At 42.1% G+C, this 16,535-nt stretch overlaps 1 protein-coding gene across 3 annotated transcripts; it reads left to right on the top strand.

The window, feature by feature from the left end:
- Positions 1–8,819: 8,819 nt before the first annotated feature.
- LOC119657964 (DNA damage-regulated autophagy modulator protein 1) lies at positions 8,820–16,059 on the top strand. 3 transcript variants are annotated; one of them, XR_005250187.1, is made up of 6 exons: positions 8,821–8,999; positions 14,850–14,971; positions 15,031–15,260; positions 15,328–15,485; positions 15,542–15,797; positions 15,855–16,059. XR_005250187.1 is itself a non-coding variant. In XM_038065168.1 (5 exons), exons 1-5 carry the CDS (start codon positions 8,935–8,937, stop codon positions 15,705–15,707), a joined length of 741 nt encoding a protein of 246 aa, XP_037921096.1. In that variant the 5' UTR covers positions 8,820–8,934; the 3' UTR covers positions 15,708–16,059. The 3 variants fall into 3 exon arrangements, 1 of the variants encoding a protein (XP_037921096.1); XR_005250186.1 differs by having other exon boundaries at positions 15,844–16,059; XM_038065168.1 differs by having other exon boundaries at positions 8,820–8,999; positions 15,542–16,059.
- Positions 16,060–16,535: the final 476 nt, after the last annotated feature.

The following is a 16,535-nucleotide window of genomic DNA, read 5'->3' as shown; positions in this document are numbered from 1 at the left end:
CCCTCATCTATGGAAGGAAAGCCCATTTAGTTTCCTTCTTTTTGTAAATAATACCATTGTAGTGTTACTTACATTTACTGAAAGTCCATGCCTGAGACACTAACTGTCAATCAAATGAACGGCGCGTTGCATATTTCTACACACTGTTCCGGGATCTCGACCAACAGGTAGCAAAGCCACGATATCAACATAAACTTGGGCGCATATTCGCAATTTGCCAGTTCGCATACAAATGTGTCGGTCAATATACTCCACAGAAGTGGCTATAGCACATATCCTTGGGGCAGCCTTTCGTTGCTTCCACTTTAGAGCACAGCATAATTCACTTAATTCAATTTTCATTGACACCACGCACTTCGGAAGCGTCAACAAATTTTCGGAAGGGCGCACATTCAATCATCCCTTCAATCTCCATGGATACCCTCATCGTGTACTCATCTTTCCAACAAATGGGACCCTCAATCAGTCTCTCCAAACATTGCAGGAAGAATAATGTCAAACTGATCTGCCTCAAGTTCTTTGGATGTTAATAGTCATCTTTCTCTAAGGAAAATATTGCAGCTCTCGCTTTTTCATGGTTAACAACCACATTCACAGTGTCCCCATTCTCCTTGCAACACCTTCTTGTTGAAAGGTTTTATAGAAACCGCCAAACCTCCCTCCCACTTCGGCCACCTGCTCTCCTGGATGGTGTATTCCGAAAAGAGTTTGTACAGACTCAACTCAAGGGTTCCTAAAAGTAAAGGTATCAATTAGCGACTCAGCAGGACCTAGAAGTCTCTCTCTCTCGCTTTCCAGTTCCTCACAGGAACAGCGTTTTTCCACCTGTTGGCACTTTCGGTCACGCTGTTCCCAGGGCAGAGGTGAGGCAGCGTCTGATGAGTTGCCTCTGCCCTGGACGAAACCGTCAGTCATTTTTTGATTTTTTGATATATAAAGCGTTCCTGCTACTTTTCTAGCTGTAATAGTAGACAGGAAAAGTCTTTGGCATGATTCAGATTCATTTGATCAACCTTTATGTTTGTAGAATCTGTTGGGGTTTTCGCCGGGATTACTAGCCGTCCTCACCTTCCGCCGAAAGTTCTACTCATACAGTACTTTTGTCCAAACGCGCTTCATTCAATATTCCCCTGTAACTCATTACATGGCTTGCCCCTCTCTCTTACCTAACCCTTTCTACCGTGTTTCTTTTGATGGTTGCTTATACCGTTCCTTTTCAACTTCCTCTGGTGTACCACAATGTCTTCTCTATACATTGGTTCGCTACTGCTCTATTAATGAGTTGGCACTAAACTCAGCAAATGCTATTCGATGTTCTACTCTCTCAAACCCTCCCCTACTCTATTTTTCAACTCTTTTGGCTGCCACCCATAGTCCAAGACGTCAGTGTAACTTTCGATGATAAGCTCCTTTTTGGCAAACACTGTCTGAATGTATAAAATCACGCTTCTAGAATATCTGGTTTACTTACCTCCTCTGGCTTTGACTTCGAGCAACCCTCCTTAACACTTTTCAACTTGTTCGTACCACATTCTTGAATATTGCTTCAAGGTATGAAGTACAAAGATAGTACTAGTATTGTGCCTTAAATGTAGCGATGGTGTATAGCCGGGATGTTTGGAGTTCTTTATTAAGTCAGGCCTAGATTGGACATCAATTGTAACGCCATTGATGATGATGATAAAATATAAATATAAGCTTGAATAACAACACCTCGAATCTCTTCTGACAATCGATGAGAGTGAACACTGAAGCCATCCAGAACAGAGTCCTTGGTAAGAGAGGTCCTGGAGATGGAGCGTCGACAACGGAACGAACGAATGTTGCATACTGGGCAATGTTGCAATCTCACGCCGAGAGGCCTATCATAAACCCCGTTGAGCGGAAGAGCAGAAAAAGAAGGCTTGGGGAACCAACAGGTATGTGAACTCGAGAAGTATAAGGAGTTACCACAGCAGCGCCTGCTTGCGCGCCACAAGTTTTACCAACAAGTCAGTAGAATGAAGCTTCATACACCTTGATGTTAATCGTGTCGAGATAAAGGGGGAAATCGGATTTCCCTATGGGCATATTGCAGCGATGGGTTGAGTACTTTGATGAACTGCTTAGCAATCAAAAAATAGGTAAGTTTGAATTCTGCCAACTGAAGACGCAAATTCAGACACCACCATCAAAGGACGAAGCAGTCCGTGCAATTGCCGATGAATTAATAGGCGATGAACTGGTTAAATATGAAGGCGACCAACTACACCAAGCAGTTCACCAACTTATGCGCAAGGCCAGGGACAGGACAGGACAGGACGAATCAATGCCTGACGATTGAATCTGCGATAAATTTATAAGCGATAACACAATCGTCTGGTTGTAGATAAAATCCGTTTCAATGGGTTGCGGTAGACGGGTCCCTACCTCCGATGGAGCGATGTTGTAAGCCAGATGGCTTTTAAGGATATCGACTTGCTAGACCTTGACGCAAAACCCGGATATCTAGAACTCTTTACTAAGACAGGCCTAAACCGGATACTAGTTATTACGCCGCTAATGATGGTCATATTCACTACAATCTTGTAAGCAGCGATCAAGGCACAGCAGCTAGTACCAATTCCGTTTGCTTTTCCGAAGCAAACATCGAAGATGCCAGCATTCTCCCTCCAGGTCTTGGCGCTCTGGCTTCTCCTTGCCCTTGGGCAAAGATTCCTCCCTCTCAAACGAGATTATTTCAAGGCTCTGGTTCCGCCACCTGTTTGATTTGCCATTTCCATTGCTGTTCCCTTTGGGCCGTGGCCTTCTTCTAACGCCGCCAGGATTGTCTCCTCTTTGGAAGAGGTATGGTAGACAAGCCAACCATCTTAGCCTTCTTATTACCAGTGCACCGTTGGTTCTCGCTTCTCCCGTTTCCAATTTCGAGAAATACTCGTATGACCTGGTAGTCTGTCTAACATCTCATATTATTAGACGTCGAGTGTGTTTTTTCTTCTGTGTCGTAGCTGCTCCAGATTGCTGATATCCACGCTGTTTTTTGTTGACTATATGGACTGCTACCGCAGCTCGCCGTTGATGCCTTTCTCATGTTTTCATTAAACCGTGTGGACACAAGTCGCTTCGTTTGTCCAATATACACTTTCTCCCAGGCATTGTATGTAATCCGGTAGATACCGATTGACTGGGCTGTTGTTAGAGTGTTTTTTTTTGCTCCCTAATCTTTGTTTTAGGGTTGCTTCCTTGCTCTACTTGAATATTGAACCACCTTAGCTAGGTTTTAAGCCGGTAGAACCTATCGGATATTGGTAAGCTTATCCGTCTCATGTTTTCATTTGATCAATCGTTTAATTCTTTTAGGTTGATTTTTGTTTTTGACGGACATCTCGATGATATATAATTTTTCGTTCTGGAATCCCTTAGTTGTTAATCTCTACTTGATCAATCTATGAATCATACAATTATAGACTGCTATTTTTTGTGCATATGTGTAGTTCGATGTTACTGAAATCGTTCTTTGCGTAGTGGTTGGTTTTCTATATATTTCGAATTATTGTTACCCGTCCGCCTTCGATATTTTGAGATCTACAAACGGAATGCTACCGCAACGTTCTCTTTCGGGAGTGAATGTTATGTTGGGGCACACTTTATTGATAATGGCTAAAATTTCATCAACTATTTCTTATTCCAAAACCGCAAATATATCATCTACATACCTAAGCCATATCATCGGCATTTCCTCATTCTCCTTAACAATACTTATCTATTGCAACTCCTTTTTGGTTTGTATAGTATTCGTCGCGGAGCGTGAAGTAATTTTCGTTCATACAAACTAAGGCTAACTTAGTTTTTTAATCTCATATTGAACGATTGTAACAATAGGAGGGTCGTCCGGATAGCTCAGTCGTTAGAGCACTAGGCTATCGTACGGAAGCGTCGCGGTTCAAATCTCACTCGTGACAATGGGATTTGTACCGTGAATTGACGTCGGATACCAATCGACTCAGCTGTGAATGAGTACCTCAGTCAAATCAGGGTAAAACCCTCGGGTGAACGCAGTGCTGACTACATTGCCTCCTATAGGGTACCGTTACGGTCTTGAATGAAGTGCTTTAACACATTTCTAGGTCCTTATCCAAACGGATTGTTGCGCCAACGATTATTATTATGATGAATAATAGGAGGATCGTAGTTGATTTTTGCCCAAAAAAAACCGACTCCCTGGAACGTCACTATATCTTGTATGGCTTATCTTTCACATCCGTACATCGTGGCGTTATCAGACAAATATCTTACCCAGTATTGTCCCCTGAGTTTGCGCATGACCCTTCCTATCCTTATCTTTACACCCGGTAATCAATTTGATATCTGTTTCCAGGGGTAAACTAATAAAAGCCGCCTGTTTACCTCTTATGACTGTCCCATCCTTTTTATGGTAATCTGTCCTATACCGCTAATATTGAACTGAACCCTCAATGTCATACACGTGTTTTGTCGCGAAGTAACCTCATCTAGGTCCTTACATCTGATCTGCTTTTCTGCTTCTGCTTTTTACCTCTAAGTTCAGTTTTCTCTTCCATCTTGCCGCAAAAACCACCCATTACTACGTTTGTTTAATTCCGCCATCCGATCACCTTTCTGTGTCCATCTGATCCGGCTTACATTATCACCCAAATTCGTTAAATTCACGTCTGCTTTTACTTTCTGATACCGGCATAGGTCATAATTGGGAATAATCATCATTTCCGAGCGAATTTTCCTTTTTCCTCTTGTCTTCTTTTTGCTGTTCACCTTTACCTATCGTTCAGGCTGCATGATTGAACTATGTAGTAATCTGGGGGACTGCACCAGCTTTTCCGATATTGTCTTCCGTAACGCGTCATGAAACACACCTAGTGCAAGCATTTCCAAAGATTTTTATGCGGAGTTCAATATTTGCTTTCTCTCCCCTATTTCTAGGTACATATGTAGATGCCTTAAGGGTTGAATCTGCCACTCTTTTTGTCTTCCTAGTTTTCATCATCATCAACGGCGTAACAACCCGTATCCGGTCTAGGCCTGCCTTAATAAGGAACTCCAGATATCCCGGTTTTGCGCCGAGGTCCACCAATTCGATATCCCTGTCTGGCGTCCTGACCTACGCCATCGCACCATCTTAGGCAGGGTTTGCCTTGTCTTCTTTTTCTACCATAGATATTGTCCTTATAGACTTTCCGGGTGGAATCATCCTCATCCATACGGATTAAGTGACCCGCCCACCGTAACCTATTGAGCCGGATTTTATCCACAACCGGACGGTAATGGTATCGCTCATAGATTTCGTTATTGTGTAGGCTACGGAATCGTCCATCCTCATGTAGGGGGCCAAAAATTCTTCGGAGGATTCTTCTCTCGAACGCGGCCAAGAGTTCGCAATTTTTCTTGCTAAGAACCCAAGTTTCCGAGGAATACATGAGGACTGGCAAGATCATAGTCTTATACAGTAAGAGCTTTGACCCTATGGTGAGACGTTTCGAGCGGAACCGTCTTTGTAAGCTGAAATAGGCTCTGTTGGCTGACAACAACCGTGCGCGGATTTCATCATCGTAGTTGTTATCGGTTGTGATTTTCGACCCTAGATAGGAGAAATTGTCAACGGTCTCACAGTTGTATTCTCCTATCCTTATTCTTCTTCGTGTTTGTGTTTGACCAGTGCGGTTTGATGTTGTTGGTTGATTCGTCTTCGGTGCTGACGTTGCCACCATATATTTTGTCTTGCCTTCATTGATGTGCAGCCCAAGATCTCGCGCTGCCTGCTCGATCTGGATGAAGGCAGTTTGTACGTCTCGGGTGGTTCTTCCCATGATGTCGATATCGTCAGCATAGGCCAGTAGTTGGGTGGACTTGAAGAGGATCGTACCTCTTGCATTTACCTCAGCATCACGGATCACTTTCTCGAGGGCCAGGTTAAAGAGGACGCATGATAGCGCATCCCCTTGTCGTAGACCGTTGTTGATGTCGAATGGTCTTGAGAGTGATCCTGCTGCTTTTATCTGGCCTCGCACATTGGTCAGGGTCAGCCTAGTCAGTCTTATTAATTTCGTCGGGATACCGAATTCTCCCATGGCCGTGTACAGTTTTACCCTGGCTATGCTATCATAGGCGGCTTTAAAGTCGATGAACAGATGGTGCAACTGTTGTCCATATTCCAACAGTTTTTCCATCGCTTGCCGCACAGAGAAAATCTGAGCTATTGCTGATTTGCCTGTAGTGAAGCCTCTTTGGTATGGGCCAATGATGTTCTGGGCGTATGGGGCTATCCGGCCTAGCAAGATAGTGGAGAATATCTTATAGATGGTACTCAGCAACGTGATACCTCTATAATTGCTGCACTGTGATATCTCCCTTTTTATGTATGAGACAGATAATGCCTCGTTGCCAATCGTCAGGCATTGATTCGCTGTCCCATACCTTGAGCACAAGTTGATGAACCACTTGGTGTAACTGGTCGCCTCCATATTTAACCAATTCGGCTGTAATTCCATCGGCTCCTGGCGACTTATGTTTTTTTAGCCGATGAATTGCACGGACTGTTTCTCCTAAACATGGTGGTGGCAGTATTTGTCCGTCGTCTTCAGTTGGCGGGACCTCCAACTCGCCGATGTTCTGGTTGTTCAGTAGCTCATCAAAGTACTCAACCCATCGCTCTAATATGCTCATTCTGTCGGAAATCAGATTTCCCTCTTTGTCTCGGCAGGATGAGCATCCTAGTTTTAAGCATAGAATAAGCTATCTACTTTCTTATCCTTCTCATACCTATATTTATTTATATCTTATCAGACATTGGAAAAGGGTCCTGTCATTGAGACTTGAACGCAACAAACAAGCGAAGGCAAGCGACCATTAATTGGTGATCTCCCTTGGGTCAATGTCAGTTGTAGTGAATATTTTTAAGAACGCATGAAATTCACCTAGTTCTCGAAAGCCCTCGGTAATTCTAAGACTTTTTAAGGATATTAGCTTTACCTACTTCCTTTTCCAAATAGGCTTGCAATGGTCTTTGGCACAGTTCCCAAAGAGAACACGAACAATGAATTTAGTGATTGCTGCCGGCATGCCTGACAACAGGGGATTTCCCCAAGAAAACTCCGGGCTCGAAGCAGAAATTTCAATGAAAACTATTGATAATGGCAGGGCTCGCATAATTTTCACCTCTGACCCGGATAATTTTCACTGCGATCACCGTTTTTCGCATAATTTCGACCTCGGACCCAGCTGCCAGGTGGGCGCGTGATTCACCTAAACTACACTACTAGTATAAGGTAGAAGCGCTTAATATTAGATTGAGGAAAAAGTAATGTCGTATTTTGTCAATATACTGCGATTTGAAGACGACAATCTGGGCTACAGGTGTCTCTTTGACAGTTTTATGATCGTACGTTTCAATCTCAAGTTATAGCGCGTCAAAAATGGGGTCCACCAAGGAAGAAATTCGGCATATTTTACAGTTTTACTACCTGAGAAGTAAAAATGCAACGAAGGCGGCCAAAACAATTTGTGAAGTTTATGGGTCCAATACTATAACGATTCCCACAGCACAGCGTTGGTTCGATCGATTTCGTTCTAGTGTAGTGGATGTCGAAAATACACCCTGTACTGGTAGGCCAATCACCGTAGAAACCGATAAAATCGTCGAAATCATCCAAGTGGACCGGCATGCGAGCATTCGCTCGATTGGCCAGGAACTGGGTAAGGACCATAAAACCGTTTGGAACCATTTTCAGAAGATTGAATTCCAAAAAAAGCTGGATGTTTGGGTGCCACACGAGTTGACGCAAAAAATCTCTTGGACCGAATCAACGCCTGTGATGCACTGCTCAAACGGAACGAATTCGACTCATTTTTGAAGCCGATGGTGACTGGTGATGAAAAGTGGATCACGTATGAAAATCTTAAGTGAAAAAGATCGTGGTCGAAGCGCGGCGAGCCCAAACCATCGTCAAGCCCGGATTGACGGCGAGGAAGGTTTTGCTGTGTGTTTGGTGGGATTGGAAGGGAGTCATCCACTATGAGCTGCTCAACTATGGCCAGACCCGCAATTCGGTTCTCTACTGTGAGCAACTCGACCGTTTGAACAGGCGATTGACCAGAAACGGCCAGGATTGGTCAATAGGAATGGTGTTTGTTCCACCAGGACAACGCTCGACCTCACACATCTTTGATGACCCGCCAGAAGCTACGGGAGCTCGAATGGGATATGCTATCGCATCCACCGTATAGTCCGGACCTGGCACCAAGTGATTACCATCTCTTCCGGTCCATGCAAAAACGCTCTTGGTGCTACTCTAAGTTGGCCTCAAAAGAGGCTTGCGAAAACTGGCTGAGTTTTTTTGCAAAAAAGGGGGGAGGGGGGGGGGGGGGTTATAAGACGGGGATAATGGAGTTGCTTTCTAAATGGCAACAAGTTTGCGAACAAAACAGCGCATATTTGACTTAAATCGAATAATTCTAAATGTATTAAAAAAAAGCGTTAAAATTCGATCACAAATACGACATTACCTTTTCCCCAACCCAATATAAAAAGGAATATTACATGGTTCTTAATACTAAACATTAAATATAACAAAAAACCGTTCGCCAGCAAAATTAGATTGTCTTATCACTTTCCATACAAGTTAACTTGCTTTTTACAAGTAATGACTTTGTTAAAAGTTAACGGTCAAATACGGTTAAGCATCTTGGCGCCTCTTGAAAAACTTCCCAGTTTAAAATTTCCTTCAGTCGTTTGATTGCTCCATCGAATGTCCAAACCAATACCAAATTTGTCCAATGAGAAATTGGACTCTACTACGTCGCGTCCCTAATGTCAACACACTCTGATTGTAAAAAACGTCAAAGCTGCATTTCGCTTCCCTTGCAACTTGGTGTACGCGAGTGGGTTTTGCCGCCGCCTGTGCAAATATCGCAAATTGCAATATGTCGAGAGTGTATTTATTGCCAGTAACTGTGTTCTTGCTGTTCCAAATAACATTCATTTGCACGTAAGTCAATTTTAATTAAATACACTTGTTAACCTAAAGCCGCGCAATTCTGTGCAAAAAAGAAAACACTTATTAGTAACGTTCCGGAAATTTTTGAGATAAAATCTTCAAAGAATTTTGCTTCTTAAGCAAGTTTCTTGCGAATCTCTCTGGATGAATCATTGCTCTTGTCGGGAGTTGCCTTTTCACAGGGGGTATTCCCCGAGTGTTTTCGCACGGAATCTTGTGAGGGCATGTTTGCATTGAAATAAATGTGCAACAGCGGAATTGTAGGTTAATTTTGGTCGCCGAAGGCCGAATCCACATTGAAGTTTGGGCTGCAGAACGCATTTCGATGTGTTAAGTTATGCAACTTTGCGCTACCAAAAATTCGTTATCTACAGTTCATGCCGGGTCAAGCCTATTCTCTGATGTTGCCTAATTTTAACAAAAGTGGTAATGCAAGCAACGATTCTAAGTTGCGCATCGTTCCCAATTGCGTCTAAACTGTTTTTCCTTCCATGGAGTTCCGAAACTTTCCAATGCATTTTTCGAAGACAGCAATTTTCAGTGTTTGGATGGAGTTTTTACGGTAATCTTACTTTTGGGCGACGTGATTATTCAGATTTTAAGTTCCCAGTACTTGTTTTTACTGATTTCAGCCCGAAATTACATTTTTGGCTGATTCTACCGTACACCAAACATGACTTGACCCGTAGAGATTTGAGTATGATCAGAGTGCAACAGTTTTTGGCCATCAGTGAGCCTCCATTTTACTTCTAGAATTATCATAAAATATTTGTTTCTCATGTCTTGCCAGTAAATGTTTGTGATTAGTTGAAATTTAGGCCTCCTTCAGACTAATTCGCGAAATGACACATTTTATTTCTTTTGTAGCTTTTTCTCCGATAGAAATGTTAGACCGCTTGGAATAAATCCGCGTGGCGGTTGTTGAGAACGATTTTATCCTGCTCTACAGTCTATTCGTCAGTTACTGCGTTCTACAATCATTATTCCACACGCTTGGCGCTTGCCGCAATCTCCAAACGTCCATAAACGTTTGGCTTGATTTTGAAAGCCAAACATCATTGCCATCCACATGTTTGCAAGTGGGTTAGGTTTTCTCTGAACGGGCAAGCAAATTCCCTTTTACTTGTGCCAAAAGCCGACACTCAATTGGATCGGTTGCAAGAGCTTGCAAATTCATACAAACCAAACCAAACACTATCCCACAGTATATCTAATAGGCAGTATCAACACTCAATGGTCCTCAACTTGTGACTGTATTGGAGAAGCTTATCCATACACATCATCGGCAATAAACTACAGGTCAACACTGATGTTAGGGCCTCTTATGTGGTTAGGTAAGCTTCTCCATTCCAATCTCAAGTCCGCGGTCGTTGTTTCGGCACAAATCAAAGGAAGTCTGCCGCAAGTGCTTGCGACCCATCTGTATGTTTGACCATAGGGATAAAAAGAAGCTCGATGCATTGAGTTACCTCAGCAAAGCATGTCTGTCATGCTTACCTTCTCAGAACACACTAACGTACTTGCATTCGTGTGGATGGCAATGTTTGGTTCTGAAAATCAAGCTATCAGCGACACTCCGTTCAAGCACAATGGAATGGAAATATACCCTGTGAACCATACTGAACTTGATTCGACTTTTGCTCAGGGCTCTGATTTTCGCTCAAACTGGAGCTATCAGATCAGGATGGTAGAAACCTAATAGCCTTAACTATAATGGACGTAAGACATTTGCAAAATTCCGCTCAGCTGATCTGCTATTAAAAACTAATATCACAAACATCACCTTTCATTATCCTAACCGTACATATGATGATTTTTCATCAACATCAAATATTAACACTAAGATGATTTCATCATCATCAACGGCGCAACAACCGGAATCCAGTCTAGGCCCGCCTTAATAAGGGACTCCAGACATCCCGGTTTTGCGCCGAGGTCCACGAATTTAATATTCCTAAAAGCTGTCTGGCGTCCTGGCCTACGCCATCGCTTGGGCAGGGTCTGCCTCGCCTGTGTTTCTACCATAGATATTACCCTTATAGACTTTCCGCGTTGGATCATCCTCATCCATACGGACTAAGTAACTCGCCCACCGCAACCTATTGAGCTGAATTTCACCCACAACCAGACAGACAGTCATGATATCGCTCATATATTTCGTCGTTATGTAGTCTACGGAATCATCCATCCTCACGTGTGTGGCCGAAAATTCTTCGGAGGATTCTTCTCTCGAACGCGGCCAAGAGTTTGCAATTCTCTAAGAATCCAAATCTCTGAGGAATACATGAAGACTGACAAGATTATTGTCTTCTACAGTAAGAGCTATGATCCCATGATGAGACGTTTCGAGCGGAATAGTTTTTGTAAGCTGAAATAGGCTCTGTTGGCTGCCAACAGCCGTGTGCGGAGCTGTTATCGGTTATGATTTTCGATCCTAGATAGGAGAAGTTATCAACGGTCGCAAAGTTGTAGTTTCATATCTTTATTATCCTTGTTTGACCAGTGCGGTTTGATGTTGGTTGATTCGTCTTCGGTGCTGACGTTGCCACCACACATTTTGTCTTCCTTTAATTGATGTGCGGCCCGATATCTCGCGCCGCCTGCTCGATTTGAATGAAGTTAGGTGGACTTAAAGAGGATTTACTTCAGCATCACGGACCACTTTTTCCAGGGCCGGGTAAAAGAGGCATCCACTTGTTTTAGACCGTTGTTGATGTCGAATGGTCTCGAGAGTGATGCTTTTTTCTGGGCTCGCACCTTGGTCAGAGTCAGCCTAGCCAGTCTTATCAATTTCGTCTGGATACCGAATTTTCTCGTGGCCGTAAACAGTTTTACCCTGGCTATGCTATCATAGGCGGCCATAAAGTCGATGAAAAAATGGTGCAACTGATGGCCATATTTTAACAGTTTTTCAGTAAGCATCGAGGTGTATAAGGCTTCAGGCTGCTGACTGGTTGGCTAAACTTGCACGCCTGGTGCGTGTTACGGAGGGAATTCTAAGTGTGTTCGGCCCCGGAGCACTATGCCCCTATATGTTTTGACATCATCATCAAGACTGAAAAGTGGCGGCGCTGAATCAACACATGGTCAATTTGGTTGGTTGTGGTCCCGTCTGAAAAGACCCACGTTTGTTTGTCGACCGCTTTCCGCGCAAACCAGGTACTTCCGACAACCATTTCGTGTGACACTACTAATTGAATAATCCGCAGTTCATTATCATTAGTGTCCTTATGAAGCTATGAGAGCCAGCGTATCGCCTAAATACAGGCTCCCTCCCTACTTGACTTTTAAAATCCTCAAGTTCGATTTTGATATCATACTTGGAACAGGCTTCGAGGGTTCGTTCTACTGCCTCGTGGAAGGTATCCTGCGACTCTGCAGTTTCCTTTTTAGGGGCGTGAACGTTAATCCAGCTTATATTTCTTAATTTGCCTCCCAAGCGCAGAGTTCGCTTAAGTTTTCAAAGGCGATAATAGCATGACGGCATTCGATCTGTAAAGGGAGCGCACGTTCCATGAGAAAATGAGCAAATCGTTATTCCGTTTTCGTTGCCGGGTTCGTCCTTGTGTAGTAAATCCAGTTCGGGGCTCCTTTTGTGGTTCCGTAACAAGTTTTCCGTGTAGGACTGACAGCTCATGTCAGCAATTGACTAGTAATGAAACTTCAGATCGACAATACCGTGATCAATAGTAGATTTAGGAGCTGTCTTCTGGTTGTGTATAACTAGTGGTCGCTGCGAGGTTTGGTAATCTTAATGCGCTTCAGCTTCGATACTGTGAATTGCACCGTGGCGTGCATCATGGAAAAAGGAAATTTATCGTTGTGCTAGCTAGTCATGAATATCGACGATATACGCTTGAGCAAAGATGACCATTATTCATTTTGGTTGTATAGGCCTCCTAGCGGAGTAAAGCCGATGGGTTTGACAGTCTTTCGACTATCGCTTCTAGCGGTTTTTGTAGCTTCTGCTGAATTACTACTTTCATTTATCCGAAAATTCTAAGAACTTGAGATGTTTTCCAGGGAATGGTAATTAAGGTCCCAAAAAATTTCAAACGTTTTAAACGTGAGTGTGGTTTTGGCTTTTCGAAATTACTCTCAGAGCCTGGCGATTGTGTCCCCTTCTTTCTGAAATGCGGATTTCTTCGATGGCCGGGGATAGCAGATTAATCAATTGTAAGAGATAAAACTTAATTCAACAAATAGTAAGTACAATCTTAGCTAGTGATATTATGGTCATATCAGGAACTCGGATTTGGCAAAACAGAGGAGAACGACAAGGATGCTTCTCAATCGTGCTCTGAAGCGTGATTCAGACGCTAGCTGGAATCACTATAAAGAGGCACAGAAGGCTCTAAAGAGAGTATAAGATCGGCTAAACAATCATCATGGAGACGCTTTTGCGGAGAGACTAACTCTATTGAGGCAACTTCAAAGCTGAAGCGGATTCTGGTTAAAGAACGAAACCATAAACTGGGTTATTTATGTTTACAGAACGGGAGGTATACAGAAAAGGAGCCTTCAATTATGCCTCATTCGTGGCAATTTGTGATGCGGCAAGACAGCATGGAATCGAACCGCTGCTAATCATTTGGATGCTGCACATGCTAGAGTGGAGAAAAATTCACATATCGGTCGACCAGAAGACTGTTGAAGCAGGATGTCTTAGTGGTTGCCTATAGGGAGGGGTTCTCTCTCCACTGTTATGGCTCTGGATAATGGATGCTCTGCTGTGGAGGATGTCCCTAATCCTGGAGGACAAAAAAGTCTTCAGGCAAGCATTTGCGGATGACCCAGCCGTAATAATTACCGGCAACTTTGCGGACACAGTATGTGACCACTTGAATGCAACTCTGCATGAAGTCCACAGTTGCAGATTGCTCTGATGCTGTAGGAATGCGATAGGTAAGACCTGGCGACTTTCACCAAATCGGATATACTGGATGTATACATCCATAATAAAATCCGACTGCGGCACTTGAAGCTATACTAAATTCACCCCCGCATTCACTTGGTGGTGAAACGAAAAGCATCCAATTACGTATATAGGCTCGATACCATTGGGGCGTGGAAAGGCGGCCAATCACACGGTCATGCGTCTATCTGGCGGCATTTTTTTTATCCCTTAAGAAGTGGGATACGAAAACCCTACTTTGAATACCAATAACATATCTGGTTCCATGACATTGTTGAGAATTATCTTTTATAGCACATCCTTTACGTTATAATTGTTATTTTAATTAGAAAATGAAATCATTTGAAATGAGACGATGCAAAACTTTCAACTTGTTATTTCTACGGGCATTTTTCCTAGTTCAAAGAGATCGATTTTTTTTCCAGTCATAGATGTCCACCTCTTGTTATTATGTTTGAGCAACTCTTCAGCCTGGCTATCGCCTCAATAGTTTCTCATTTTTCCACTTCACGAAGATTCGATAAACAATTCTAGGAGGTGACAATTGAAATATTGGCGTTTCCTCGTGTAAATTTCATTTCTTTTCTTCATTTCCGTTATACAAAATCTATTGCTTTTTTCACAATTTACATTTGATATATTTTTTGGGAATTGTTTTCGTGAAAATGTCTGAATTTTGCACTTTTTCTTTTCCTAGTTTATTTATTTGTGTGAGATTGCACAGGGGTTTATATATTGATATGAACCACTTTAATGGGATATGAAACCAGTTTTTCGCCAGTTTTATTTATGCTAAGTATAAATAGCGAGGTATATATACATAAGTACTAACAAATCACTTCCACTGATTACACAATATCAAAATTGTATTTTCTCATAAGCACTAATGTCACATATTCCATATTTTGCACTTTGTTCACTTATAGATATATTGCGGCTATTTTAGAAGGACACGTCGTTCCAGCTGTACCCTACATTAGCGATGCTGCCACATATTCTCCAGAAAGTTGTGTATTTGGACAACTCATCAATTTGGGAAGCGTTTTATGTGTGCATTTTAATTTTTTTGTTGTAGGTGCGGGTTTCATAGTTTTTTAATAATTTTAGTGGGTCTCACAATCTATGTCCGATATCGTCAAGTCCTAGAACTGTTCGGCTACCATCCAGATTTGGGGGAACAACTACTCAAATTGAATAAAATATCCGTTTGGTTCGGCATAGCTTCGTGTGTTGGCATTAGTTTTGTGGCAAACTTCCAGGAAACAAATGTTCGGATTGTGCACTTTTTCGGGGCATTTTGTTGCTTTGGTTTTGGCACCTTATATTTTTGGATGCAGGTAAACATGGTCAATGGTGCGCTTTCTAAGTGGTTTTGCAAATTTATGATGATTACTTTGATTTCAGTCCCTAATATCGTACATATTACAACCAATAGCCGGAACGAAGTTGAAGGCGCATTTAAGGATAGCCATGTCTGTTGCATGTACGGTTTTGTTTGTTCTCTTAGCTGTTACTGGAGTAATATCTCATATTCTCTTCAAAGGAACAGATCCTCGCAAATGGTAGGATTTCCTTATCTAAAACTATAATTTGTTTACTCGTTTTTTTACGTATTTAGGTACCCATCGGATGGTGGTTGGCACTACCACGTTGCGAGCTCAATATCAGAATGGATTGTCGCAACAATTTTCAGTTTCTACATTTTGTCCTTCACTGATGAATTTCGTGATGTTCATTTGGGTCATCCGCAAATGACCCTTTTACCTTATAGTATTACGATTTAAATCTGATTTGTCATCATTCGTGGAATTTTTATATTTACTGTGATATTCTCTTAGAAGCTTTTAAAGAAAGCATCCTCGCTCTCTGAGATAGTAAGTAGGCCTCTATGTGTGGCTGTATTATAATCATCTTTCAAAGGTTTATTTCAGGGGAAAATGAATTCAGTGGTCCATTTAAGTTGACGCGTACATAAGAAAATATAAAAGTTTTCTCTAAAGACAGTTTATGCAACGAAATGTGTTTAATTTAGCTTTCGGAAAGTTATCCTTCACACTTAATATTTTGAAATCTGAAAGATATTTTATTTATAGTTTATTGAGAACTTTGAAATAAAGTGTACAGTTTATTATTATTTATATTTAGCGTTTCATTAAGGATGTAACGAAAGTTGCAATTGCGCTTATTTTCCCTTTATAATTATTGGTTGGATCTTCAGTTGTAGAAGGAGCTTTGATTTGATAGTTAGCGGAATTAGAAAGACAGCGATTTTCGCAAGAAAAGGAGTTATTTGTTGGTCAGTGATCTGTAGATTTTTGCGAATCTAGAAAAAGAAGAAAATACTTGACTGCACTCACAGTTTCGTATGTTTTTGCCAAGAAGTCTTATACTTAACGAGATAACTCGTCGAACGATGTCATCAAGTATACAGGGTGTCCCTTTTATGATAGTACCAGTTGTTTGAGGAAAATTGGTCCATAGAATAGTCACTCTATCTTTTACCGTTACAGAGGCATAGCGTTTTTCGTGAATAGTGTCAAAAAGTTTGACCTTCTCAAAAAATAACACTTTCCCACTCCCTTAATAATTTAATCCCATACCAATACCCATTA

The sequence above is a fragment of the Hermetia illucens genome, chromosome 5, assembly GCF_905115235.1.
Source record: "Hermetia illucens chromosome 5, iHerIll2.2.curated.20191125, whole genome shotgun sequence".
Lineage (NCBI taxonomy): Eukaryota > Metazoa > Arthropoda > Insecta > Diptera > Stratiomyidae > Hermetia > Hermetia illucens.
The sequence above is the reverse complement of the archived record's forward strand: the minus strand, read 5'-3'. Positions and strand labels throughout refer to the sequence as shown.

What these genes read in the sequence shown, in the direction of transcription:
- LOC119657964 (XM_038065168.1), top strand. Translation starts at nt 8,935, where the DNA reads ATGTCGAGAGTGTATTTATTGCCAGTAACTGTGTTCTTGCTGTTCCAA. An exon ending in CAAATAACATTCATTTGCAC is followed by an intron (nt 9,000 to 14,849) that starts GTAAGTCAATTT and finishes GTTCACTTATAG; the next exon opens with ATATATTGCGGCTATTTTAG. An exon ending in CAATTTGGGAAGCGTTTTAT is followed by an intron (nt 14,972 to 15,030) that starts GTGTGCATTTTA and finishes TAATAATTTTAG; the next exon opens with TGGGTCTCACAATCTATGTC.